This window comes from Scardinius erythrophthalmus (genome assembly GCF_964197995.2).
Source record: "Scardinius erythrophthalmus genome assembly, chromosome: 1".
In the NCBI taxonomy this organism is placed as follows: Eukaryota; Metazoa; Chordata; class Actinopteri; order Cypriniformes; family Leuciscidae; genus Scardinius; species Scardinius erythrophthalmus.
In genome coordinates, this window is record NC_138221.1 from 3431580 (window position 1) to 3458189 (window position 26610).

A 26610-nucleotide genomic window follows, 5' to 3' on the forward strand; every position below is an offset into this window, starting at 1 on the left:
CGGACTTCCAATATAATCCGGCGGGCCAGAAAATATTGCTGGCGGGCCAGTTTTGGCCCGCGGGCCGCCTATTGCCGACCCCTGATGTATAGCCTACTAAAAGCAGCCCTAAATAGTCTCACTACATTTCGTTACATGTTCACAGTAAACACGGTCTCTGTCTCTATCTTTGACGATAATAGTGTTAGCTTTCTATCCCAGATGTAGTTTAGCCTGCTAGCCTACACAGCACAGGACTATACAACGACTAACACTATCACACAACACACTCACAGTCGAGATAACAGAGTTGCTTGGCAATGCTACGCCACACATCGTCTTTCAAATCGTTGTGCTTGTAGTTTGTGATCGGCTGAAGCCTTTTCTGTCGCCGCAAAAGCAAAAAACAAAAATAAAACTATTGCGCGAATTATTCGTGTGTCAAAAGTGTGAAAGGACCTTTACTGTTACCGTTACAGTTATCAGTAGTTATTATACAGTTATCATTAGTTATCGTTACAGTTACATGTATCGTTAGTTATTATAGTTATTGTTATCATCAGTTATTATATAGTTATTGATACAGTTATCATTATCGATACTGTTATCATCATGGTTATTACATAGTTATCGTTACAGCTGTTATAGTTATTACAGTATTATAGTTATAACTGTATTTTTACAGTTATTATAGTTATTACAGTTATGGTTATGGTTGTAAACTTGCGTAATGTGGGAATAAGAGTTTGACACTGTAGCATGAAAGGTTTCTTTTTTTAATGTCCGTTTAAAGGTGCCATGTGTCAAAAAAAATTAATTCATACTCCACATTCCATACCAGATGAGGGCAGTATACCTCCAGAAAGTGAGTTGCTCTACTCTAGAGTATGAATATGACATCTTCAAGCTACTCCCCTTCACCTTTACCAGTGAATATGTTCATATTCGTTTTGTTCATATTACATTTTTTTTGTTAGTTTGAATTACATTAATTTGACAGACAGCATTCGCTGATGTTGACCAAGCTAGTGCCAACGGAACTCAGAGCTTCCAACTCTCACGCATTCACCATGAGACACACGCAATTGACACTTTTCACACTCTCACCCCACACATCACTTTTCTTCACGCACAGAAAAATCGCGAAGCAAAGAGGACACGGATACCGACAGAATAGACAGAGCAGGTTAGTTATGATATAAAAAAATCTCAGCTCTCAGATTCTGTAAATTTTATTACGCAATTCAAACAATAAATACCGTTTTGGCGCTTGTAAATGTTACACGACAGATCCCTAGCGCACGTGAACAGATCATCTCTACTAATAGTAAAAAAACCACGAACACTGTTGAAAGATAGAGTACAACTTACCAAAATGTATTCCTTATACATAATATCGACCAATCAGTGTTTTTTATCAGCGTGAAGAGATCAATAACACAGTTGGAGAACAATTATGTCAGATTTACCTCAGGAAAGCCATTTAATAAACATAATATATGTCATATAGTTGGCAAGAAAAAAAGAGCAATAGAGATTGTGCTATATATGTGTACTATATTACAATACTGTATTTATGAACGTTATATATAGGCTACGTTTATCGAACAGCCTTCGATACATTTCTATGTTATAACTTCCCGAAAAAACTACACAAACATATAAAACAAACTTCTAACGAAATACTAACAGCATCTTACTTACCAATCCAAAAGAAATGTTGCAAGTTCGGAGTCGAACCTCATTTCTTTCATGTCCATAGTTGTCTCCAGCGATGGAAAGCAGTGCCAATGTTTACTCTGGTTCTGTTCCTTTGTTTATCAGATTTTATTTGAATGTAGTAGTGGGCAGTAGGCTACTTTCCACACGATTGACATCAGGTTCAAGTACGGCCACAAGCCGTGCGAGTTATTCGTGTATTGCATGTTTGACTGGTGGTTATGTTGCCCGCATACCGCCTCCCATGGCCGAAACTGGTATTACGACACCTGTCGGGCCGTGGCTAGTAATGCTAATGCTAATTCAGGTTGATATCTCTGCAGCACTATAATTTGTCATTTTTTTGATGACATCATCGCCCTTATTTCTTCTCATTCTTTTGATGCGTGTAGCTCATTTTTTGGACATTTTTACCTCAATTTTTACACATGGCACCTTTAAAGCATCAACATGTAAAAACACACACACACACAGAGTGGCGAGAGTTCATGAGTGTGTCGCATCAGTCGCTCCACGGGTCTGCCGCTCCTCAGTCCTGGTGCCGCTCGTTCCGGCCCGTCTGTCTGCGTCTCTGAGCTTTGGTGCTTCTGCCCTGGCGGAGCTTGTTGTCTTGCGCTGATGACGACTTCCTGTCGCTCTGGCGGTTTCTGCGCCTCATTTCCTTTTTGGACCTTCGCTTGCTGCTCTTCTGTTTAGTGAGGCTGTTGAGTGACGCCGTGAGGCTCTGGATCCTGCAGAATCACACACACGACAAATCTGAATCACTGACTCATTCAAAGAGCTTTACAACACGATCTGAACCCCCTTCTGGTGTTTGTTTGTGTGTGTGTGTGTGTGTGTGTGTGTTAGTGAATGATGACAGTGATCATACTTCTTGGACAGCAGAGGGTTTCCGGCGACCTTGGGCAGGGCTGTCGTCTTCTCCTCGCCGTGTGTGTGTGTGTGTGTGTGTGTGTGTGTGTGTGTGTGTGTTAGAGAATGATGACAGTGATCATACTTCTTGGACAGCAGAGGGTTTCCGGCGACCTTGGGCAGGGCTGTCGTCTTCTCCTCGCCGTCCTGCTCTTCTCTCGGCGGATCCAGCATTCTGCCTGCTGATAGGTTGAGGTCGCTGATGGTCGTCACGGTGACGGTGTGGTTGGGATGATCGTACTGAACGCTCTCCGTCGTGGCCGTGATCACGTCCTCCAGCTCGTCACCTGCATGCTTGTCTTCAGTCATCTGCTTCCTTCATCCGTCTTCAGTCATTGCCTCGATCTCCATTTCAGAACAGACATCTATCCTGAACACTGTATTCATCAGTTACTCTCCTGCTTCCATCGCTGCGATCACACACTTCTGCAAATAAACCTGTTGATTACTTTACCTGTGTGAATCCTTTACCTGTGTGAAAAATACATCAGTGTTTACAACATTTATAATAAGTTATAATAAATAACAACAGTTATAACATTTAATAATCCATAAGCATTTCACAGATTCTATGTACACTAATTGTATAAAACAATTCTGTCAGTACACCATAAGTTTTAAAAATGAACTAGATCAATGTGATTAATGCCATTCATAGTTTCCATCCTTATGTTGTGTCTCCCTCTAGTGGGCAAGCAACATTTATTTATTATACGTGTTTTAAACACTTATGAAAATAACATAGAATTATAAAATATATATAAATATAACATTCATGCATTTATAACATTTGAAATTTTTAGAAATGTGTACTTTTATTTTATAATATTACAATTTGTGATTTTCCATTGGTTAATGTTACTAAATCATGATAACTAGTTTACTAGATCAATGCGATTATTTCCATTCATAGTTTCCATCCTTATCCTGTGTCTCCCTCTAGTGGGCAAGCAACATTTATTTATCATACATGTTGTAAACTCTTATGAATATATATATTTTTTAAATATATATAAATATAACATTCATGCATTTATAACATTTAGAATTTTGCCCTTTTATTTTATAATATTACAATTTGTGATTTTCCATTGATTAAGCCATGATAAGTAGTTTACTTTATTATATATTTTTAATTCATGTAAATATTTTATTAACCACTGAAATCACTTTAGAATGAGTGGAACGTGTCCAGTTGAGTGTGCTTAGTACAGTAGAGGCGGGTTAATACACATTTTAGTGTTTAAAACTAATGAGGCTTCATTCAAAAATGTCATAAGCTGACAGGGGTCAAAAGGTCAAAAAAGGGTCACGCGTCCGTAAGGAGACGGAATGTTGTAGGACCCTGAAATTCTAGGTTTTAGTGGTTTTGGAGGTGTCTGGTCCTGGTTTTGAATGGTTTGAAGATATTGAGATATTGATATCATGAGATATTGACACTCTATTTCTTAACCGGAAGTGGTCGTATCTCCTAATTAGAAGTTCTCATTGAATCATGGGAGGCGTTAATAGAAACGTCTTGGTGAGGCCTTTAAGAAGACACCATATTTATGTCGTTCTGAGCTTTGGGGGCGGAGCTATGGGACCTAATATATTTGTGTATCCAAAAATGATCTCGGTCTAGTAAAGTCGAACCGACTCGTAATTGGTGTCATTGGAAAGGTCTCTATGAGTGTTTTCCAATGACACCTTGGTTGTACCGCTGGGACATGGAGTGAAATCACTCCCAAGCATGCTCGAAGAAGATAGGCTCCCTAGCGTGATCCCATTCAGTCGACGTTCTTGACTGAAAGGGAACATAAAACTCTCCAGAATAAACTATTAGTCTTTATCAGAGAGCTGTTCAAATCACTGACAGACTCTTAATATGAAGATAATTCTTCATCACAGGGCTGGCCCTGACCAATTTGCTGCCCTAGGCAAGATTTTTCCTGGTGCCCCATGCATCACAGCCCATTTCACCCCTTCATTGTGTTCACGATTATATAGACTATATATATATATATATATATATATATATATATGTATATATATATGGTAAATTATGTAAGGGATAATGTATAGTGAGCCGGTTGTTATAGTGAATAACAACCCCGATAGGCTGAACGGGATCCCGACGCGAAGCGGAGGGATCTTGAATCAGCCTGAAGGGGTTGTTATTCACTATAACAACCGGCTCACTATACATTATCCCGCTTATTACATGGCTACCAACAAAATAAATAAATAATTTGACACAAATTATTTATTTAAAAAGGAGTTTATTGATTTAAAAAAGATTGTATTGCTTCCGCTAAAGAAAATAGTCCGTTCCGCGTCCATAGCAACGCGCTGTTTTTCATGGCAACGGTTTGTTATACTTCGCAGCGGTCTGTTATCAAGAATTAACAGACCGCATTCTACATTGGAATTCAACCAAGCCATGTAATAAATATATTTATTACATGGCTTGGTTGAATTCCAATCTAGAATGCGGTCTGTTAATTCTTGATAACAGACCGCAGCGAAGTATAACAGACCGTTGCTGTAACGATCACCAGCTGGAGTGCCTCTGAGAGTCATCAGAGGGCACTACACACCAGACTGATCACTTCACAAAACTACCATTCCCATAATGCTTCATACCTGGGACTGATTGCGACTCACCTGCATCTCATTCAGACACTCCATATAAACCACACTCAAACAGAGGATCACTGCGAAGTATTGCATTGCCACGGACTGTAATCACTGAGCGGTTTCCCCTATTCTACTGATCTGTTTATTGACCTTGGATTGATCTCGTTTCTGTCTGTTTGCTGCCTGTCTCGACTTGGATTGATCTTGGATTATTGTCTCTTGCTGCCTGCCCTGAACTTCTGCCTGTGACCTGACTTTTCTCTGTGTCTGTTCTCTGATCACCCTGTTTTGCTGTTGCCTGACCCTTGCCTGTTTTGACGTTCCTTCATTAAAAGCTGCAAATGGATCCTACTGAGTCTTCCAATTCATAACAGAATACTTCGCCGCTTCAGATCCAGCAGCCGAGAAAGAACCGAGACCCACCATGGACCCACTAATCAGTCTCTTCCGCCTCAGCCAAGGTAACCGATCTATAGAGGAATATGTTGAAGAATTTTGTGAGCTCTGCCATGGGGTAGACTTGGACGATGCAGTCTTAAAGGATAGTTTCCGATATGGGCTTGAGGACATGTTAAATTATCTCATGCCTGACAACACCCCTCAATGGACTATGTCAATATATAGAATTCGCCCTGAGGATAAGCGGCTCATCCTTTTCTGTGGGCCCTGTGGATGAGGGTTCCCATGAACTTCTCACACCCGTTGAACCAGAGTTCTGCTACACCTCAACTGATTCCCCAGACTCTCGTTACGTCTTAGCAGAATTCCCCGAGCCCTCTACTGCTGAGGGGGCGTTTCCAGAGACCATTGCTGTCACGTCTACCGATCCAGAGACTGTTCACGTCACTTCTTCCGATCCAGAGACTGTTTACGTCACTTCTGCCGATCCAGAGACTGTTCACGTCACTTCTGCCGATCCAGAGACTGTTCACTTCACTTCTGCCGATACAGAGACTGTTCACGTCACTTCTGCCGATCCAGAGACTGTTCACGTCACTTCTGCCGATCCAGAGACTGTTCACTTCACTTCTGCCGATACAGAGACTGTTCACGTCACTTCTGCCGATCCAGTGTCTCCAGACAAGATGGCCGCCGTCGAGCCAGTGTCCGGACAAGATGGCCGCCGTCGCCGCCGAACCAGTGTCTCAGGACAAGATGGTCTCCGCCGAGCAAGTGTCTCCGGACAAGATGGGGTCTGGTCCTGGCTTTGAGTGGTGTTGGGTTAGGTTTTAGTGGTTTTGGAGGGGTCCGGTCCTGGTTTTGAGTGGTTTGGGTTAGGTTTTAGTGGTTTTGGAGGGATCTGGTCCTGGTTTTGAGTGGTTTAGGTTAGGTTTTAGTGGTTTTGGAGGGGTCTGGTCCTGGTTTTGAGTGGTTTGGGTTAGGTTTTAGTGGTTTTGGAGGGGTCTGGTCCTGGTTTTGGGTGGTTAGGTTTTAGTGGTTTTGGAGGGGTCTGGTCCTGGTTTTGAGTGGTTTTGGGTTAGGTTTTAGTGGTTTTGGAGGGGTCTGGTCCTGGTTTTGAGTGGCTTTGGGTGGTTTGGGTTAGGTTTTAGTGGTTTTGGAGGGGTCTGGTCCTGGTTTTGGGTGGTTTGGGTTAGGTTTTAGTGGTTTTGGAGTGGTCTGATCCTGGTTTTGAGTGGCTTTGGGTGGTTTGGGTTAGGTTTTAGTGGTTTTGGAGGGGTCTGGTCCTGGTTTTGAGTGGCTTTGGGTGGTTTGGGTTAGGTTTTAGTGGTTTTGGAGGGGTCTGATCCTGGTTTTGAGTGGTTTTGGGTGGTTTGGGTTAGGTTTTAGTGGTTTTGGAGGGGTCTGGTCCTGGTTTTGGGTGGTTTGGGTTAGGTTTTAGTGGTTTTGGAGGGGTCTGATCCTGGTTTTGAGTGGTTTTGGGTGGTTTGGGTTAGGTTTTAGTGGTTTTGGAGGGGTCTGGTCCTGGTTTTGGGTGGTTTGGGTTAGGTTTTAGTGGTTTTGGAGGGGTCTGGTTTTGAGTGGTTTGGTTTAGGTTTTAGTGGTTTTGGAGGGGTCTGGTCCTGGTTTTGGGTGGTTGGGTTAGGTTTTAGTGGTTTTGGAGGGGTCTGATCCTGGTTTTGAGTGGTTAGGTTATAGTGGTTTTGGAGGGGTCTGGTCCTGGTTTTGAGTGGTTTTGGGTGGTTTGGGTTAGGTTTTAGTGGTTTTGGAGGGGTCTGGTCCTGGTTTTGAGTGGTTTGGGTTAGGTTTTAGTGGTACTGTTTTCCACCCCTTCTTTCTACCATAATTTGTAGTTCATGAAAGCCTTAGCGTAAGTTCTGCCAGGCAGACTCAATCAGCGCATCATGTATTACCTCACTTCTAACCAATCATGTGCTAACACTCGCAGTATAAAAGATTGGTACTAACATTTGTCTGAGTTTGCAGATGCTGACACTGCCAATTACCTCCATCCTTCCCACCACCACCAAGATGGTTCCTTCCTTTACCTCCAGGGGGTCGGCTGTGCCCCTGCCTTTGTCTTCAGGCAGGATATGCAGCTTCCACTACCTTCGCATTGCGCGCTAAGGATGGGACCTACGCCAAACAACTTTATAAATTTATGCTTGCTGGGCTGTTAATAAATATACGCTTGTTATATCAGTTTATCTCCCGAGTCTTTCTGGTAGAACTAAAGGAACAGAGGGGCTGATAGTGATCAAGTGTACTTCGGGGTCGATGAACTCTCACACCTTTAGTGTGGTGGGGGAAGATGTAATTATCTGATTGGTCAGTTTGAACGTCTCTCATTTGGGTTAAAGTCACATGGTCAGGGAAGGATAAAACAAAATTAGAATTAGGGTTAGGGTTAGGGTTAGGGTTAAAAAAGAGACTCATACATCTCCCCTCTCTCCTCCTCAGAAAGAAAAGGCAGGCCCTTGAATCGCGGGTCCAGAGCAGAAGCTGTGAAAAGAGTGTTTCTCTCTTGCTCGCTTTTGTATCTCTTGCTGAGGTCCCCACTGATGGCTTGCTTTATCTCCCAGACCATTGATGACTCTCCAAAACTGTCCTTCGTGTCCTGGATGAGTTGAGCTTGCAAAGGAGCAATCAAACAGATGGTGGAGCTGCTCTCCTCTGACATGAGAATAGTTGCATCATTCATTGGCTTTAGGGCCTTGATAATATCCTCTGCATTTGAGATGTCTGCTTCAGTGAGAGTGCAGATGTCAGACTCTCCTCTCCTTACCTGAGGAGACAGTAAGGCAGCAGAGACTGCAGGCTGTTGCTCCAGAAACCTGTCAATCATCTCATACGCACTATTCCACCTGGTACTCACATCTGTTTTCAGCTTGTGTTTCGGCAGACCAAGTAGAATCTGCTTCTCTTCAAGCTGGTGTTTTGCAGTGGTACTGCGGTGAAAATGCGTAGTAATGCGTCTCACCCTGCCTAGTAGCCTTGACACAGTGGGCAACTTGAGCGCCCGCTGAGAGGCCAGGTTTAGCGTGTGGGCATAGCACTTCATGTGCAGGAAATTACACATTTCAGCAGCAACAGCCATGTTGGATGCATTATCAGTAACTAAAACTAAATCTGTTGTAGTGATCTTCCATTCCTCTGCTACATTCTTTAACAGCTCAGCCATATTTGCACCCGTGTGGCTCTCATTCACTGCTCTTGTCTGGAGCACATGAGACGCTAGCTGCCACTCACCTTTAATAAAATGTGCAGTTACGGTAAGATTCTGTGGCAATGGATGTCCACGCATCACATGTTACAGCTATCGTACCCGCGTTCTTCAGTGATTCCATGACTTCGGTTTTGGCCTTGTTGTAGAGTGTGGGGATCGCTGTGTCTGTAAATATCTCTGAGATGGGACGTTGTATCTCGGCTCCGAAGTGTGCAAAATAGCGCGAAAGCCCTGGTTCTCAATGCCTGAATATCCTTGGCAATAAAAGTTGTGATTGATTGTACAATGCGCTTTGCCCTTTCCAAGCCGGGTGGAAGCTTCGACAATATAGTTTGCTTGATGGTCCTCTGTTTGGCAGCAACGACCGGTACAGCCGAGGGTTTTTCCTCCTCTGGGTGGAAACGTGTCATATGGCTTCTCATATTTGTTGTGTTTTAGTATTTTAGTTTTATTCTACAAAGCTTACAAATAGTGTGGCTCTTGTCTACCTCCTTTCCCCCTTCAACTTCATAGAAGCCAAAATATTTCCACACGTCAGCTTTTAACGAGGAAGGTGTTTGAATTTTGCGCTCAGCCATCATTGCGTCTGTTATGTGCACGCCACAGACGGTCCAGGCACTGCACTTCCGCGCTTCAGAGTTCCGTCTTTTGCGTTCCGTCAATATTACATTATTATTAATATATATATCAAAAAATTCAAAAAATTTGAAAATCGAGTTTTGACATTTTCGAATCGATTCAGAATCGTCCACGTCCGCATCGCGATGCATCTAAGAATCGATTTTTCCCCACCCCTACAGGTGATGCGTCTGAACATTCATCTTCTGCAGCTCCAGTCGCTTCACCAACACTGATTCCAGTCAGAAGCTCAAACTCTGAGACGACATCAAGCCGAACTACAGCAGCAGCTCCTACACAAGGTTCATGATCACATGATCACTGTATAAATAGATTTATTTTTGGTGAATGGCGATAGTCATTCTCCTCCTGACAGCTTGAGAGTGAAGTAAGAAGATAATAGATGACAGACTCGTGCACATATTCATCATTTCTGTGATGTGAAGCTCCAGTATTATGTGATGATGATGATGTGTATATGTGGCTATATGTGGCATTATGTGTTGAACTGAACTAACAGACGTGATCCACAGATCCAGCTGATCCAGCATCAGAAACTGGAGTCAGTGTGACTGCTGGATCATTATACAGAGGTACGACACGTTCATTTATACTGACAGCTTTATAACATTAAACTATCAGTCAGTCTGTAAATGCTTCATCAATAACTGTTGATAGTTGAATACCCTTGACTTCAGTCATGTACAGTTTCTCTTCTTCCTCTCATGTTTCCTGCAGTGATTGTGAGTATTGTTGGGATGGCAGTGTTTGCTGCTCCTACTGTGATTCTTCTTCAGATCATCTGTGCAAGAAGAGCTGGTGAGTTTTGAGCCGCACACAATCTGATGATTCACACTCATCTGATCTGGAACAATCTGCAATCATGATAAAAACACATACGAGAGGTCAGTCAATGCTTTTATTTTGCAGGGAGGAAGGACTCGAAGCACCCAGAGGAAATAGAGATGCCGACAATATTAGAATAAAATACTGATGAGTTTAGAGCCAATCTGCAGCAATATTTACAATAGCAGAAACTTACAGAGGATTGTTCATTGTTTTATTTTCTTCTTCTCAGAAAACAGAGAAGGAACTCTGAGCACTTATAGTGACATAATCAAGTTTAGATTAAAATGTGTTTTTTTACATATAAAAAGCCAGATTTATTTTCATTTATATGGATTTTAAGGATATATTTGCCTACAGTGTTGACAGTCATTCTCTTGCGCTTCACATGTAAACTGCTTTAAATATAATATTAATACAGTAATGGACAGACTCAGACTGTATAATCTCTCTCTGTTCTGTGTGATGGAGCTGATTTGAGGATTCTTGGATCTTGTCTGTTCATTCCTGTTTTTAGCATCTTTTTTCATTTTGAATGATTGCTATAATTTTTTTAATAAACCTCTGCAGTTGTGTTTAATACGTCTCCTTTCCTGAGATGTTTGTTCCCCTTCATGAGCTCGTAATGTATCGTAATATAGAATAGTAAGTGTGAGTATTAATGGGTCGAGTGTTGATGAAATATATGCGTTTTCAGCCGTTTCTTGAAGATGGCTAAAGCCTCATCAGCTCAGGTTGAGTTCGGCAGGTCGTTCCTCCAGCAGGATCAGTCCAGGTGAAGGTCTGTGAAAGTGATTCTGTGTCTCTTTGAGATGATGCACCACAAGACAACGTTCACTTGCAGAACACAAGCTTCTGGAGACACATCGGTCTGGAGTAGTGAGTTTAGGTGTAGAGGAGCAGAGCCAGTGGTTGTTCTGTAGGAAAACATCAGGGCCTTGAATCTGGTGTGAGCGGCTGTTGGAAACCAATGCAGGTTTATGAGGAGAGGAGTGACGTGCGTCTCTTCGGCTCGATAAACACACTCTTGCTGCAGCATCTGGATCAGTTGCAGAGGTTTGACAGTGATGCTGGAAGGAGAGAGCATTACAATAGTCCAGTCAGGAGAGAACAAGCTCTTGGGCAAGGAGTTGTGAAGCTCCGATAGGAAGGGCCTGATCCTCCTAATGTTGTATAAGGCTAATCTGCAGTTCTAGCACTGTGGTCTGTGAAGTTCAACTGATCATCAATAGCTGAATGGAGAAGTTGTGATGAAGTGTTGGGTTGGCCAACACCATGAGCAGTTCTGCCTCAGCAAGGTTTAGTTGAAGGTCCTTCATCCAGCAAGAAATGTCTGTTAGGCGAGCAGTGAAAGAAAGAAGAAATTAGATTTCTGATTGGCTACAGCAGTCAGATGACATCACAGGTGCCCTGATAGGCTGTAAAACATCATCAGCTCTTTTGTCTTCAGAAAGCTGTTTGTCTGTAAAAGTGTCACACAGATGGCTGGTTGGGTTAAAAAGTGCATCACGTCATTGAATCTGATCTGTTTTGGAGCAAAGCACGCTGGGTTAACTCTCGAGGGTCTGGCTGTACTCAATGCGATCGATTCACAGTGAAGAAGCTCCGCTCCCGCCTGGCTCTCTTTAAGAGGGATGGGAGCAAAGCATTTGCACATAGCGGTCCAGTCCCACTGCTTTGTTTATGAGGCTCATAGGTGGAGCTGGCGGAGGAGTTTGATTCGGATCTCTGCCTTTATCAAAACTCAGCCACTAGCTCCTCATGCCCAAACCAGAAGCATCGGCAGGCCCGTCCGATCCGGCAGAGAGCATGTTTTTGGCCCGGTCTATCTCTGAGGAGAGATGAGACAGATGTTTTATGTAAGCCTGTCTCCTCCCTCTCTCCAGGAGTTGGACATGATGACCCTTGCCATGGCCGGTGGAAAAGAGGAATCTCCTCCAGATAGATTAGAGGAGTGATTCCTTGCCAGGCATGCGTGGCAGTGGGCCCGGCTGGAGGAGATTCCTGTTGCACACCAAGGCGATGTTGCAAGCCGACTAAATGAAGGACCTTATCAAGGCGAGGGAGTGTCTCCAGATGCAGTCCTGGAGCTCCGGCACTCCACAGACCTCCTGAAGTCCATTGAGTGGCATCTGTGGGTTAACCTTTTGGGGCTCAAGGAGGAATAAAAGTCTTCCGGGCTGTTAATAACACCATTGAGACAGTGGTCCAGAAGTTCAGGGAGGCGAAAGTTAAATCAGTGGTGCTTGAGTAATACATCCCAGATCTATCTCCCAGAACATCTGTAGCGTTGATAAAGAAGTCTGGATCTGATCTTTGTTCCTCAGAGGAAACAGCACATTATAATCCATGTGTAGAAACACTCCCTGAGACAGATTAATCTCTTCTTTAGAGACGCTCATGTAGTGTGTGCATATACTTTCTGTTTGACCAAACTGGAACTGATGCTAATAATTACTTTTAAAATACTTTAAAAACTGTTTTATAATTCAGGAGTCATGGATAGTGGATAACTTTTAAGTAACAAAACAATTTTTTCACTAATAATGTAATGATTTTATTTCTAGAATTTAACGGCATGCAGGAAACTGCTAAAATAAGAAAGTGAAACTAACAGCAATGTTCTCGTGTGCAAAAGAATATCCTTGTGTTCAGAGTAGATGTCAAACCTAAAGAGCAAGCATTTACTTACCTGTTTCGAATGCGCATGCGTCGCGTCTGAGCGCGTTGTTGTCTTTGGAGCTCCATCGATTGATTTATAATTCTTGATTTCTCTTTAAACTCACTTACAACGAACATTTTCTACTTTTCCTCACCTCATAGTTATAACGCGGATTGTTGAGCAGACGCGTCTCAAGCCTTGTGATCCAACGCTGGATACTCTTATAGGTTACGTCCGTGGATCACGGCTGAACGCGTCTTCTCCGCACTCATTTAAGTTACAAACAAACATTTTTTCGCCTATCGTGCGTCTACTCTACACCCGTACCACTGAAAAGACGGATTATATCCAAGACTTAAGCCATAAATTAGTATTAATATTGATAGCACCACTGGTAGCGTCGTTGCTAACTTAACTTACTGTCCATCTGTTAAAATGGCGAATATATCAAATGTAAGTAGTCTACCTTTTGGTGCAGGTGAGGACACATTTGAGCTGCACGTGGTGCAGTCTGAGCTGGAAGCTGTTGAGAAACAGATCCACGACCTTTTAGTAAGAAAAGCCGAGCTGATAGACCGGCGTTTGGCTCTCGAAACATCACGTGCCGAGGCACACAAATCAGAGATTAATGTTACTAACCCGCTGACTCCGACCTCGTCTACTCCGTGCGTTCCTCAACATCGGTCCCGAACGTCGAGGTCGCGATCAGCCATGGTCTCGTTCACTCCGGCTCCAACATGCCATCACGAAGCCTGGATTTTTCCGCAGCGGAAGTCGCGAGTCAGGTCTAGACCAAGAAAACTCTCTCCGACCCTCCCGGTTTTCGAGATATCCACACAAAACCGCTTCTCCCCTCTTCGCGAAACAGAACGCGATGCTGTGATCATCGGCGATTCCATCGTTCTACACGTACACGTTACGTTAAATAAAAGTAAGGTGCATAGTCACTGCTTTCCTGGTGCTCGTGTTTCTGAAATCGCTGCTCACGTTCCCGAGATTCTGAACGAGCGCGTCGGAACCGTTGTCCTGCACGTGGGAGGGGCCGACATCAGACTGCGCCAAACGGAGGTTTTGAAGAAAGAGTTCAGGAATCTGATCGATACGGTACGCAGCACATCGCCTGATATAACGATTATTGTGTCAGGACCGCTTCCCACGTATCGACTAGGTCATGAAAAGTTTAGTAGATTATTTGCGCTTAATGAATGGTTAATATCATGGTGCAATGAGCAGAAACTTCTCTTTGTAAATAATTGGAATCTGTTTTGGGAGCGTCCTAGGCTTTACCGTGCTGATGGCTTACACCCAAGCAGATTCGGATCGGATCTTCTGTCAGATAACATCTCCAAAATGTTAAATACCTTTTGACTAGTAAACAAAAGTCCAAATCATAGTCTCTGCTGCACCAATTTAACTGATATAAATAGTGTAGAACATTGCATAGAAACTGTGTCTATTCCTCGTTTAGTGAGATCAAATCATAAATCTACTGCAGGATCTAGAAAAAATCTAATTGTTATTAAACCAGAAAATGTTGCTATTGGTAATCAAAAACAATTTTTAAAGCTAGGTCTTCTAAACATTAGATCACTCACACCTAAGGCAGTTATTGTAAATGAAATAGTCACAGATAATAGCTTCGATGTACTTTGCCTTACTGAAACCTGGCTTAAACCAAATGATTATTTTGGTTTAAATGAGTCTACTCCAGCAGGATACTCCTATAAGCACGAGCCCCGTCTGAATGGTCGTGGCGGCGGTGTTGCAACAATCTATAGAGATTTTCTCAATGTTACTCAGAAAACGGGTTATAAGTTTATTTCATTTGAAGTACTTGTACTAAATGTTACGCTGTTAGATGTTCAAAAAACATCCCTATTAACTCTAGCCTTGGCTACCGTATATAGACCGCCTGGGCCTTACGCTGATTTCCTAAAAGAGTTTGCAGATTTTCTCTCAGACCTATTAGTTAACTTCGATAAAGCATTAATTGTTGGAGACTTTAATATCCATGTAGATAATCAAAATGATGCGTTAGGGGCTGCGTTTACAGATTTATTAAACTCCTTTGGGGTCAAGCAAAACATTACCGGACCGACTCATCGATTTAATCATACACTCGATTTAATTATATCACATGGAACCGATCCAACCGATATAGATATCATTCCACAAAGTGACGATGTCACTGACCATTACATGGTAACTTGCATATTACGTACTCCTGTAATATATCATGCTGCGCCGCGTTATCGATTAGGCAGAACAATCCTTCCATCCACCATAGATATTTTTTCAAACAGCTTATCGGATCTGTCTCAGCTGCTCAGTGAACCCAAACAAACAGATGAACTTGAGGAATTAACTAGCACTATGAGCACCATTCTCTCTGGATCATTGGATATTGTTGCGCCCATTAGATTAAAAAAGGTCAGAGAGAAAAGTAAAGCACCATGGTACAACAATACTACGCGTGTTCTAAAGAGAGAAACCCGTAATTTAGAGCGTAAATGGAAACAAACCAACTTAGAGGTCTTTAGAATCGCATGGAAAGACAGTATGTCACGTTATAAAAAGGCCCTAAAAGCGGCCAGGGCTGAGCATCTACGCAAACTAATAGAAAACAACCATAACAATCCTAAGTTCTTATTTAACACCGTGGCGAGACTAACAAATAAACAGATGTCTCCTGAACAAAATATTCCATTACAGTTTAGTAGTAATGATTTCATGAAGTTCTTCACTGAGAAAATAGAAAACATCAGAACCACAATTGTAAACGTTCAATCCTCAATCGCGCCTTATAATTCAGCCTCAATTATCACCCCGCAAGAACAATTACAATGCTTTACAACTATAGAACAAAAAGAGTTAAATAAACTTATCACTTCATCTAAAACAACAACATGTTTATTAGATCCCATACCAACTAAACTATTGAAAGAAGTGTTACCTGTAGTGGAAGAGCCTCTCCTCAATATTATTAACTCGTCTTTATCTTTAGGTTATGTTCCAAAAACATTTAAACTGGCAGTTATAAAACCTCTCATTAAGAAACCACAATTAGATCCGAATAATCTAGTAAATTATAGACCCATTTCAAATCTACCTTTTATGTCTAAAATACTAGAAAAAGTTGTGTCCGCTCAACTGGGCTCTTTCTTACAAGAAAATGACACCTATGAAAAGTTTCAGTCTGGATTCAGGCCGCATCATAGCACTGAAACTGCGCTCGTTAAAATCACAAATGATTTACTTTTAGCTTCTGACCAAGGCTGTATCTCAATATTAGTTTTACTTGATCTTAGTGCTGCGTTCGATACTATAGATCATACAATACTCTTAGATCGACTACAAAATTATACTGGTGTTCAAGGACAAGCACTAAGCTGGTTTAGATCGTATTTATCTGACCGCTACCATTTTGTTTATTTAAATGGAGAAAAATCTATCATAACTCCAGTAAACTATGGAGTGCCGCAGGGATCTGTGTTAGGCCCTCTATTATTCTCAATATATATGCTACCACTTGGAAATATTATAAGGAAACATGGAATTAGTTTCCATTGTTATGCTGATGACACTCAAATCTATATTTCATCACGGCCAGATGAAAATGCTAAATTATCCAAATTGACAGAGTGTGTTAAAGATATAAAAGATTGGATGACGCATAATTTTCTTTTATTAAATCCAGACAAGACAGAGGTACTACTTATCGGTTCAAAAAAACACCCACAAAACCTCTCACAATACAACTTTAACATAGTAGGATGTCCTGTTACTTCATCCTCTACAGTAAAAGACCTGGGTGTTATATTAGACTGCAACCTGTCTTTTGAAAATCATATTTCATATGTTACAAGAACAGCCTTTTTCCACCTTAGAAACATTGCTAAGCTACGTAATATGCTATCAGTTTCTGACGCAGAAAAGTTAATGCATTCATGACCTCGAGACTAGATTACTGTAATGCGTTATTAGCCGGTTGTCCTGCATCCTCAATAAACAAGCTACAGTTAGTCCAAAATGCCGCCGCTAGAGTTCTAACTAGATCAAGAAAATATGATCATATAACACCGATTTTATCATCCCTACATTGGTTACCTATAAAGTCCCGTATTAATTACAAGGTATTGCTACTGACTTATAAAGCCCTAAACGGCTTAGCTCCAGTCTATTTAACGGATCTTCTATCGCCCTATAATCCATCGCGCTCTTTAAGGTCACTAAATTCGAGGCTTTTGGTCATACCTAGGATATCTAGGTCCACCAAAGGAGGGAGAGCATTTTCACATTTAGCACCAAAACTCTGGAATAGTCTTCCGGATACTGTTCGTTGCTCAGACTCGCTCTCCCAGTTTAAAACTAGATTAAAGACGCATCTCTTCAGCCAGGCATTCATATAATACTTTTAATCCTACAGTTAAATCCGACCTCTAGTTCATAAACGCCAGAGGAGAACTGGCCCCCGACTGAGCCCGGGTTCTCCCAAGGTTTTTTTTTTTCTCCATTAGGTCACCTGATGGAGTTTTTCGGTTCCTTGCCACTGTTGCCTTTGGCTTGCTCAGTTGGGGATATTTGGGGATATTTAATTTAATTAATCAATCAACGATACTATTGATCAGCATTACCGAACGTAGACGTTCCACTAGAAACAAACATTGATGTATTGTTCTAATTTATTACTGTGAAGCTGCTTTGATACAACCTGTGTTGTGAAAAGCGCTATATAAATAAACTTGACTTGACTTGACTTGATGTGTGTTGAGCCAGTGCGGTTCACAATATGCACTTCTCAGACATGTTTCACACACATGTAAAGACTCTTAACTGTGGTATAGTGTCAATAAATATCAACTCTAGCATGATTTACACAATCAGATTATCAGGAGTATGACAGCGCCAACATGTGTATTATATGGTTCATGATACTTTAACATACACACATGTAGCGCCCTCTCCCTTAGATTTAAGCGGGAGGGGTCCTGGGTTAGTTTATTATTAGATCTCTCTAAGTAGCCTCTGAATGTTATTAACTTTATTTCAATAAACCCTTATCTCAATATTGGTGTGCTTATGAACAGACTAAAATAACCACTAAGTCTTGTAAGTGAAATAGAAACTTTAAGTAGTTTACTCAAATAAAATGGTGAAAATCGAATAGCAATTGAAAATAAAATAAAAGTCAAGACCACAGACACACACACTGTCAAGAGTTCAGGTGAGAAAACAGACAAAACTATCAGAGATTAATTTTGACTCTGGCTTCATACATACTGTCATTGTGAAATAGTTCTGATCTAAGCCATTCAATTCCTAAAAGTGACTTCCGACATGGGCCATAATGGGCTAAAATAGACTGTTGTTTGTGAAACACAGTGCAGGCTAGAAAATGAGGACAGTTTTACTCTTTTAGATCATTCTCATTAAATCCTCTATTCTCTTAAGCTGCTAATTACCTGTCAGCTTGCAGTAATTATGAGAATGCAGTCCGTTTTGCAGAAACAAAGGAGATAATGATCAGGGATGGGAACTGTAAAAAATATATATTTTGGGTTCCATTAATGATTATTTTAGTTCAGTTTAATTTTAAGAAAGGAATATTTGGCAAAATTCCATTGCCAGATGATGAGAATTTTTATAATAAATAGATTTCTCTTTACAGCGAGGTGTCAGTGGGCTGTGCTCTTAGTGTGACATTACATGATTTCCGTAGTGTTTTCATAGCTGTGATCTCACTGTTGAGGTCTGGAAACATGTTACTGCTGAGTGCGAGAACTCACAGTTTGACCACAATAGAGCCGTGATCATCTCTGAACCCAGTTGATGAATTTAAAGACGGCCCTTCTGCTGGTTCTGGCATCGGTCCAGAGAGTTGGCGATCTGTCTGATCTGCTCTTTCAGTGGACGCATCGTGCCTCGAGTTTGGGCCTAATCTCCAGTCATCCTACCACCTGCCCTCTAGACCCCGTCCCCTCACACCTTCTACAAGCCGTCTCTCCCACACTTCTACCAGCACTCACACACATCAACTCAGCACTCCATACTGGCACTTTCCCTACAGCATTCAAGCAGGCTCGGGTTACTCCACTGCTTAAAAAAAACACATTAAACACATCACTCAGAGAGTTACAGACCTGTCTCTCTCCTACCATTCATAGCAAAAACACTATCTGGTCCGAATACCGTTTTTTGAGCTTCGAAGCTTCGGTCGTAATGAACATCGAATATTCAAAGCTTCGGAGAGAGGGTGCTGAACATATCCTTCTCTCTAATAAAGGCAGGAATCTCTATGTGTCTGTATGTCTGTTTGCATTTTCATTATTTCGAGAACCGTTCATCCAATCGACTTCACAGGGAATGCAGTGTCATATTTGGTGCAATATAGATGGACATGCGAGACGCGACACATTCAGAATTAATAAACTTTTAGTAAACTACAGAACGAGCGGGAAGCGGCGCACCACACGCGGGCAGGGCTTATATGCTCCTAACGGACACTGCACTAGTGATATAAAACGCACACACACAGGTCTGTTAACTTAAACAATACTTTTAAGGTAGTCTAATATTTTTTATATTTTTCTGACTAACAAATTACTGACACAGTAAAGGGTAAATTTAAATAAAGAAAAACGAAATTTAAATACAGAAAAAATGAAATTTAAATAAAGAAAAGACGAAATTTAAATAAAGAAAAACGAAATTTAAATAAAGAAAAAACGAAATTTAAATAAAGAAAAAAAGGAAATTTAAATAAAGAAAATTTCAATTTAAATAAAGAAAAACGAAATTATGTTAAATTAAAAACGAGATTAATTTAGATTGATAATAACGGGTAAAAAGGCTAATACATTTTGTTTCTATTATTCTATTTTCCACAATGTCAAAGCAACGCAGCTTAACCCAAAACACAAGCTCAGGCATGCGCTTCTGTCCATATAAACTCTGCTGTTCTGCGCTCTAGCCAGAGAACACTCCGGTTGCTGGAACACTTTTAGGCGTCGGTTCTATTTCTAGCATGCACGCGTTTTCCGCGTGGCTCGAGCCGCGCCTGAGACGTGTGTCTCACGCAGGAAATGTACAAACTCCAACCTGTTAACATGGGAGCCAAAATAAAAACGGACATGCCACGCAGCTGAGACGCTCACGCCACGCAGCCAGTGTGTAGCCGGCCTTATTCAAGCGCGAACTGTTTCGCGGGGGATCCCAGGTGTGCAAAAAAACAAACAAACAAACAAACAAACAAAAATATTCGACTGTCAAATTTTCAAATTGAATACCACCCCACCGAACGAATATTCAAATATTCGAGTATTCGAGTCCAGCCCTAGAAAACACTTGAACGAGTTGCTTTCAACCAAGTATCATCTTTCCTGTCTCAGAATAACCAGCTGGATGTCAACCAATCTGGCTTCAAGAAAGGGCATTCAACCGAGACTGCATTACTGTCGGTCACAGAAGCCCTGCAGACCGCCAAAGCTGCTTCCAAATCTTCAGTCCTCATTCTCCTGGATCTGCTGCCTTCGACACTGTGAATCATTAGATCATTCTGTCCACCCTCTCATCTCTGGGCATCACAGGTACTCCTCTCCACTGGTTTGAGTCCTATCTCACAGGTAGATCCTTCAGGGTCGCATGGAGAGGCGAGGTATCCAGAGCACATCAGCTGACCACAGGGGTTCCCCAGGGTTCAGTGCTGGGACCCCTCCTCTTCTCCATCTACACCTCATCACTGAGACATATCATACAGGCTCATGGTTTCTCTTGCTATTGCTATGCTGATGACACACAGCTCTTTCTCACATTTTAACCAGATGATAAGCCACAAAATCACTCTCCAGAACATTCTCATTCATGGTTCCTTGCTGGTGGAATGATCTCCCACCCTCATCCAGAATGCAGAATCCCTGACAACATTCAAAAGACAGCTGAAAACTCATCTCTTCCGTGAGCAAAATAATGATTTTCTTTTCCTTTAATCCTCCCTTGTCTGAAATATGCTACTCTGAGCAGTGCCTGAACTTTGTATTTTGAGCACTTGTGTTGTTTTTGCCTCTTCATGATGACTCGCTTGCTGTATTCCTCATTTGTAAGTCGCTTTGGACAAAGGCATTGTCACGGGATGCACACAAAAAGAGTAAGATCCATGTGCAGTTTAATGGGGTAATCCGTAATCATAAACCAGCCAGGCAAAGGGTAAGGATGGCTGACGCGAAACAGTCGTTCCGAAGCTTTGCGAGATCCCGAAGCGCAGATGTGTCGAAACACTGATCCGAAGCGTGATTCGAAACACCCATGTCACGTGACTATGACCAAACGAAGCCTCGAAGTGTTTCACTAAGTGTTTCATCAGGTGTGGTCCGCCGAATCAGCGTTTGATTGGAACGGTCGGGAACAGACCACACAATCGCACATCTGTATAAAAGTGAAAAAAAAAAAACGCATTTTGACCTCGTGGGTTTTTGTGAGAGGAGTTTGACTTTGAGATAGCGAATTTTTGGCGATATAGTGACATAGTGCGATTTGATTAGTTATAGGCAATTTAGGCTTACATTTAAATTTACACAACACATTGACTGATAGGCTAGAGACAGACAGAGTATACATATAGTGACACATTAATAGATACATAATATAAATATATAGACAGCTAGATTAATAGATAGATACATATATAGATAGATTACAGATACATATATAAATACATATATTATAGATAGATACATATATAGATAGATTATAGATACATATATAAATACATATATTATAGATAGATAAATATCTAGATACATAGATTATAGATACATATCTAGATACATAGATAGATTCATATAGATAGATAGATTTGGATAAATAGATAAAATGGAGGCTCCCCAGAAGAGATGCCGTACATTTGTGGTGTGGGAGCATTTCCATTTAGAAACCCCAAATAAAGTGAGATGTGTGTATTGTGATCGGTATCTAGCCTACTGCAACAATACATCATCCATGATGCGCCATTTGAGGAGCACTCATCCTGCCATTTTGCAGGTGCAGAGGATGGCATTCCCCCTGTACCTAGGCCTGCTACTGACACTGTTGGGCCATCTATGCAAGGTATGCATTGTTTGAAATATAATTATAATTGAAATTAGTAATTAGAATTAGTATTGTAAAGTAATTATTAGCATCAGCTTGGCAAAAGAAACCTGCATTTGCACATGAGCGTCTGTAAAGCAGATATTAACTGTCTTCAGGGAGTTTCTACACATGGATTATAACATTCTGCTTTACTCTCTCCAGCCTTGAGAAATATATCAGATCCAGACTCCTTTATCAACACTACAAATGCTCTGGAAGATCTGGGATGTATTTCTCAAGCACCACTGATTTAACTTCCGCCTCCCTGAACTTCTGGACCACTTTGCTAAAACACTTGAACGAGTCGTTTTCGACCAACTATCTACATTTCTCACACAGAACATCCTCCTGGACAACAACCAGTCTGGCTTCAGAAGCGCCACTAAACTGAGACGACCCTGCTCTCGGTTATTGAAGCGGCTTCTCAACTGAGTTTGTTATGGTCATGTTCATGTTTGTTTCAAGTTTCAAGTCAAGTCGGGTCTTTGTTTATCTTGTATTTGTTCATATGTTGGATCTAAATAAAACTGCACACGGGTTCTCAACTACAACTCGCTTCAGTGGACTTACAGATACATAAAGATGCAGCATTCCTGATGTTTGTGCCAGGAGGAAAAGAGCGCGGTCTGTGAACGAAGGAGGACCAGCAACAAAGAGAGTGTGTTCTCGCTCAGAGTTCCCTCGGCAGCCAGCGGAGAACCTCGAGAATGTTTGTTTAAGTGTTGTATTGAAACCGATGTGTTCTGTAGCAATAAACATAAAACATTCTGTGCCTCAACAAAAGAGCTCTTTTCCTCCTCTGACTCAATAGTAAGATGAGTGACTATATAAGGAGAACCTCTCCCCCGGGAGATATTTGGCAGAGCGGAAGCTCGGCTCAACTCCAGCTCACCTGTCACATGTCATTCTTTTAGGAGGCAATGTTACATAAAGTTAAAAATAGATTATTTTAGAGAAAAATATCCTCAGAAGTCACGCTTTAAGGGTAATAGAAGACGACGGAAAGAAAGATCGAGACGAACGGGAAAAGTTAGAAATACACATGAAAGAAGAATGAAACTATCTGGATTAAGGCCAAATCAAAAGTGATGAAACTGACAATTTATTTAATTTAAACAGTTTATTGAACAGCTGAATAATGATTATTTTTGGCTTTGTTTCTGCAAGGTGGGTTTTTTTGTTTTTCTTGCTTTTTTTTCTATTTCCTATGTCATCTGATCTGAGTCATTGCCCTATTGAATCCTGATCTGTCCCTGCCGTGGATGCTCTGTAGTTTGTGGTTTGGACAAGGCGAGCCAAACAATTACATTTAGTCATTTAGCAGATGCCTGTCACAGTGTCTGGTTGGTGTACCCTGAGTGTCCACTAGAGGTCTCTTCCCCATACCGTCACCACCACATCATGAACTGCATTTCCCATAATCCTTTGTCTGAACTCATCACTGATCATTGCACACAGCTGTTCCCACTCACATTGTTTGTATCTGGCTATTTATACCCTGTCTGTTTCAGTTATTGTCATGGAGTCCTTGTTTGATGTCAGATTGCACTTCTGAGTTCCATTCCTGTTTTGTTTCTTGTTTTTGGACTGTCTTTGTATGGATTTTGACCCTTTGCTAGTGATGGCCAGATCGAGGCCTCGTGAAGCAATGAAACAGTTGAACCAAATGTGCCATATTGTTTCGAGGCTTCGAATCAATCCGACACCCGTCTCAACGGTGACACCTAGTGGTCACTTGCAGGTGTTGATCTGAAACAACCTTGACGAGCCATTAAAGAAATGTGTTGTTTTTTTATTATTATAATTTTCTAATACGTGAAGCTTGTAACCTATAGGCTCCTCACTGTGCATAATGTTATTTTGGTCATGAAAAATGAATATTAATAAAAGAAATCAAGCCACAATGTCTCACTTTTTTAGAGATCTTTAATAAAAAATATTAATTTCTCTGCTGTGGAAGGACTTAGCCTACTTCTTTTTTTACAGATAATTTCTCCAGCCTTTGAAAAAATCCTCTCACAAGGAACACTTGTTGCTGGCATACAAAGATATTTTTAGCTAGGACATACAAATGTGGAAAGATTACTGCTCTCTCTTTCCAGTAAGTTAGTGGATCATGAGTTCTGGGCAAATACGCATCGTTGATGTAAACAAAACCAACCAAAAGGTTGCAATTATATTTCAATTATAATTATATTTCAAACAATGCATACCTTGCATAGATGGCCCAACAGTGTCAGTAGCAGGCCTAGGTACAGGGGGAATGCCATCCTCTGCACCTGCAAAATGGCAGGATGAGTGCTCCTCAAATGGCGCATCATGGATGATGTATTGTTGCAGTAGGCTAGATACCGATCACAATACACACATCTCACTTTATTTGGGGTTTCTAAATGGAAATGCTCCCACACCACAAATGTACGACATCTCTTCTGGGGAGCCTCCATTTTATCTATTTATCCAAATCTATCTATCTATATGAATCTATCTATGTATCTAGATATGTATCTATAATCTATGTATCTAGATATTTATCTATCTATAATATATGTATTTATATATGTATCTATAATCTATCTATATATGTATCTATCTATAATATATGTATTTATATATGTATCTGTAATCTATCTATATATGTATCTATCTATTAATCTAGCTGTCTATATATTTATATTATGTATCTATTAATGTGTCACTATATGTATACTCTGTCTGTCTCTAGCCTATCAGTCAATGTGTTGTGTAAATTTAAATGTAAGCCTAAATTGCCTATAACTAATCAAATCGCACTATGTCACTATATCGCCAAAAATTCGCTATCTCAAAGTCAAACTCCTCTCACAAAAACCCACAAGGTCAAAATGCGTTTTTTTTTTTTTCACTTTTATACAGATGTGCGATTGTGTGGTCTGTTCCCGACCGTTCCAATCAAACGCTGATTCGGCGGACCACACCTGATGAAACACTTAGTGAAACACTTCGAGGCTTCGTTTGGTCATAGTCACGTGACATGGGTGTTTCGAATCACGCTTCGGATCAGTGTTTCGACACATCTGCGCTTCGGGATCTCGCAAAGCTTCGGAACGACTGTTTCGCGTCAGCCATCCTTACCCTTTGCCTGGCTGGTTTATGATTACGGATTACCCCATTAAACTGCACATGGATCTTACTCTTTTTGTGTGCATCCCGTGACAATGCCTTTGTCCAAAGCGACTTACAAATGAGGAATACAGCAAGCGAGTCATCATGAAGAGGCAAAAACAACACAAGTGCTCAAAATACAAAGTTCAGGCACTGCTCAGAGTAGCATAAGTCAGACAAGGGAGGATTAAAGGAAAAGAAAATCATTATTTTGCTCACGGAAGAGATGAGTTTTCAGCTGTCTTTTGAATGTTGTCAGGGATTCTGCATTCCGGATGAGGGTGGGAGATCATTCCACCAGCAAGGAACCATGAATGAGAATGTTCTGGAGAGTGATTTTGTGGCTTATCATCTGGTTAAAATGTGAGAAAGAGCTGTGTGTCATCAGCATAGCAATAGCAAGAGAAACCATGAGCCTGTATGATGTGTCCCAGTGATGTGGTGTAGATGGAGAAGAGGAGGGGTCCCAGCACTGAACCCTGGGGAACCCCTGTGGTCAGCTGATGTGCTCTGGATACCTCGCCTCTCCATGCGACCCTGAAGGATCTACCTGTGAGATAGGACTCAAACCAGTGGAGTGAAGTTCCTGTGATGCCCAGAGATGAGAGGGTGGACAGAATGATCTAATGATTCACAGTGTCGAAGGCAGCAGACAGATCCAGGAGAATGAGGACTGAAGATTTGGAAGCAGCTTTGGCGGTCTGCAGGGCTTCTGTGGCCGACAGTAATGCCGTCTCGGTTGAATGCCCTTTCTTGAAGCCAGATTGGTTGACATCCAGCTGGTTATTCTGAGACAGGAAAGATGATACTTGGTTGAAAGCAACTCGTTCAAGTGTTTTCTAGGGCTGGACTCGAATACTCGAATATTTGAATATTCGTTCGGTGGGGTGGTATTCAATTTGAAAATTTGACAGTCGAATATTTTTGTTTGTTTGTTTGTTTGTTTGTTTGTTTTTTTGCACACCTGGGATCCCCCGCGAAACAGTTCGCGCTTGAATAAGGCCGGCTACACACTGGCTGCGTGGCGTGAGCGTCTCAGCTGCGTGGCATGTCCGTTTTTATTTTGGCTCCCATGTTAACAGGTTGGAGTTTGTACATTTCCTGCGTGAGACACACGTCTCAGGCGCGGCTCGAGCCACGCGGAAAACGCGTGCATGCTAGAAATAGAACCGACGCCTAAAAGTGTTCCAGCAACCGGAGTGTTCTCTGGCTAGAGCGCAGAACAGCAGAGTTTATATGGACAGAAGCGCATGCCTGAGCTTGTGTTTTGGGTTAAGCTGCGTTGCTTTGACATTGTGGAAAATAGAATAATAGAAACAAAATGTATTAGCCTTTTTACCCGTTATTATCAATCTAAATT

The 26610-nt window shown here is 41.5% G+C and overlaps 1 protein-coding gene and 1 long non-coding RNA gene across 3 annotated transcripts; one reads left to right on the forward strand and one right to left on the reverse strand.

Moving 5' to 3' along the window:
- Positions 1 to 26610, reverse strand: LOC308696215 (nucleolar protein 12-like). Of its 2 annotated transcripts, none has more exons than XM_081374694.1 (4): positions 25470 to 26610; positions 24320 to 24385; positions 2696 to 3081; positions 1 to 2429 (listed from the first exon to the last, which is right to left on the reverse strand). In XM_081374694.1, exons 3-4 carry the CDS (start codon positions 2917 to 2919, stop codon positions 2228 to 2230), a joined length of 426 nt encoding a protein of 141 aa, XP_081230820.1. In that variant the 5' UTR covers positions 2920 to 3081; positions 24320 to 24385; positions 25470 to 26610; the 3' UTR covers positions 1 to 2227. The 2 variants fall into 2 exon arrangements, with proteins under 2 accessions (XP_081230820.1, XP_081230819.1); XM_081374693.1 differs by adding an exon at positions 10159 to 10347 and having other exon boundaries at positions 24320 to 26610.
- On the forward strand, positions 19835 to 24325 carry LOC308696328. The gene is made up of 3 exons (XR_014030810.1): positions 19835 to 20933; positions 22017 to 22082; positions 22269 to 24325. It is a non-coding gene; the product is annotated as an uncharacterized lncRNA (long non-coding RNA).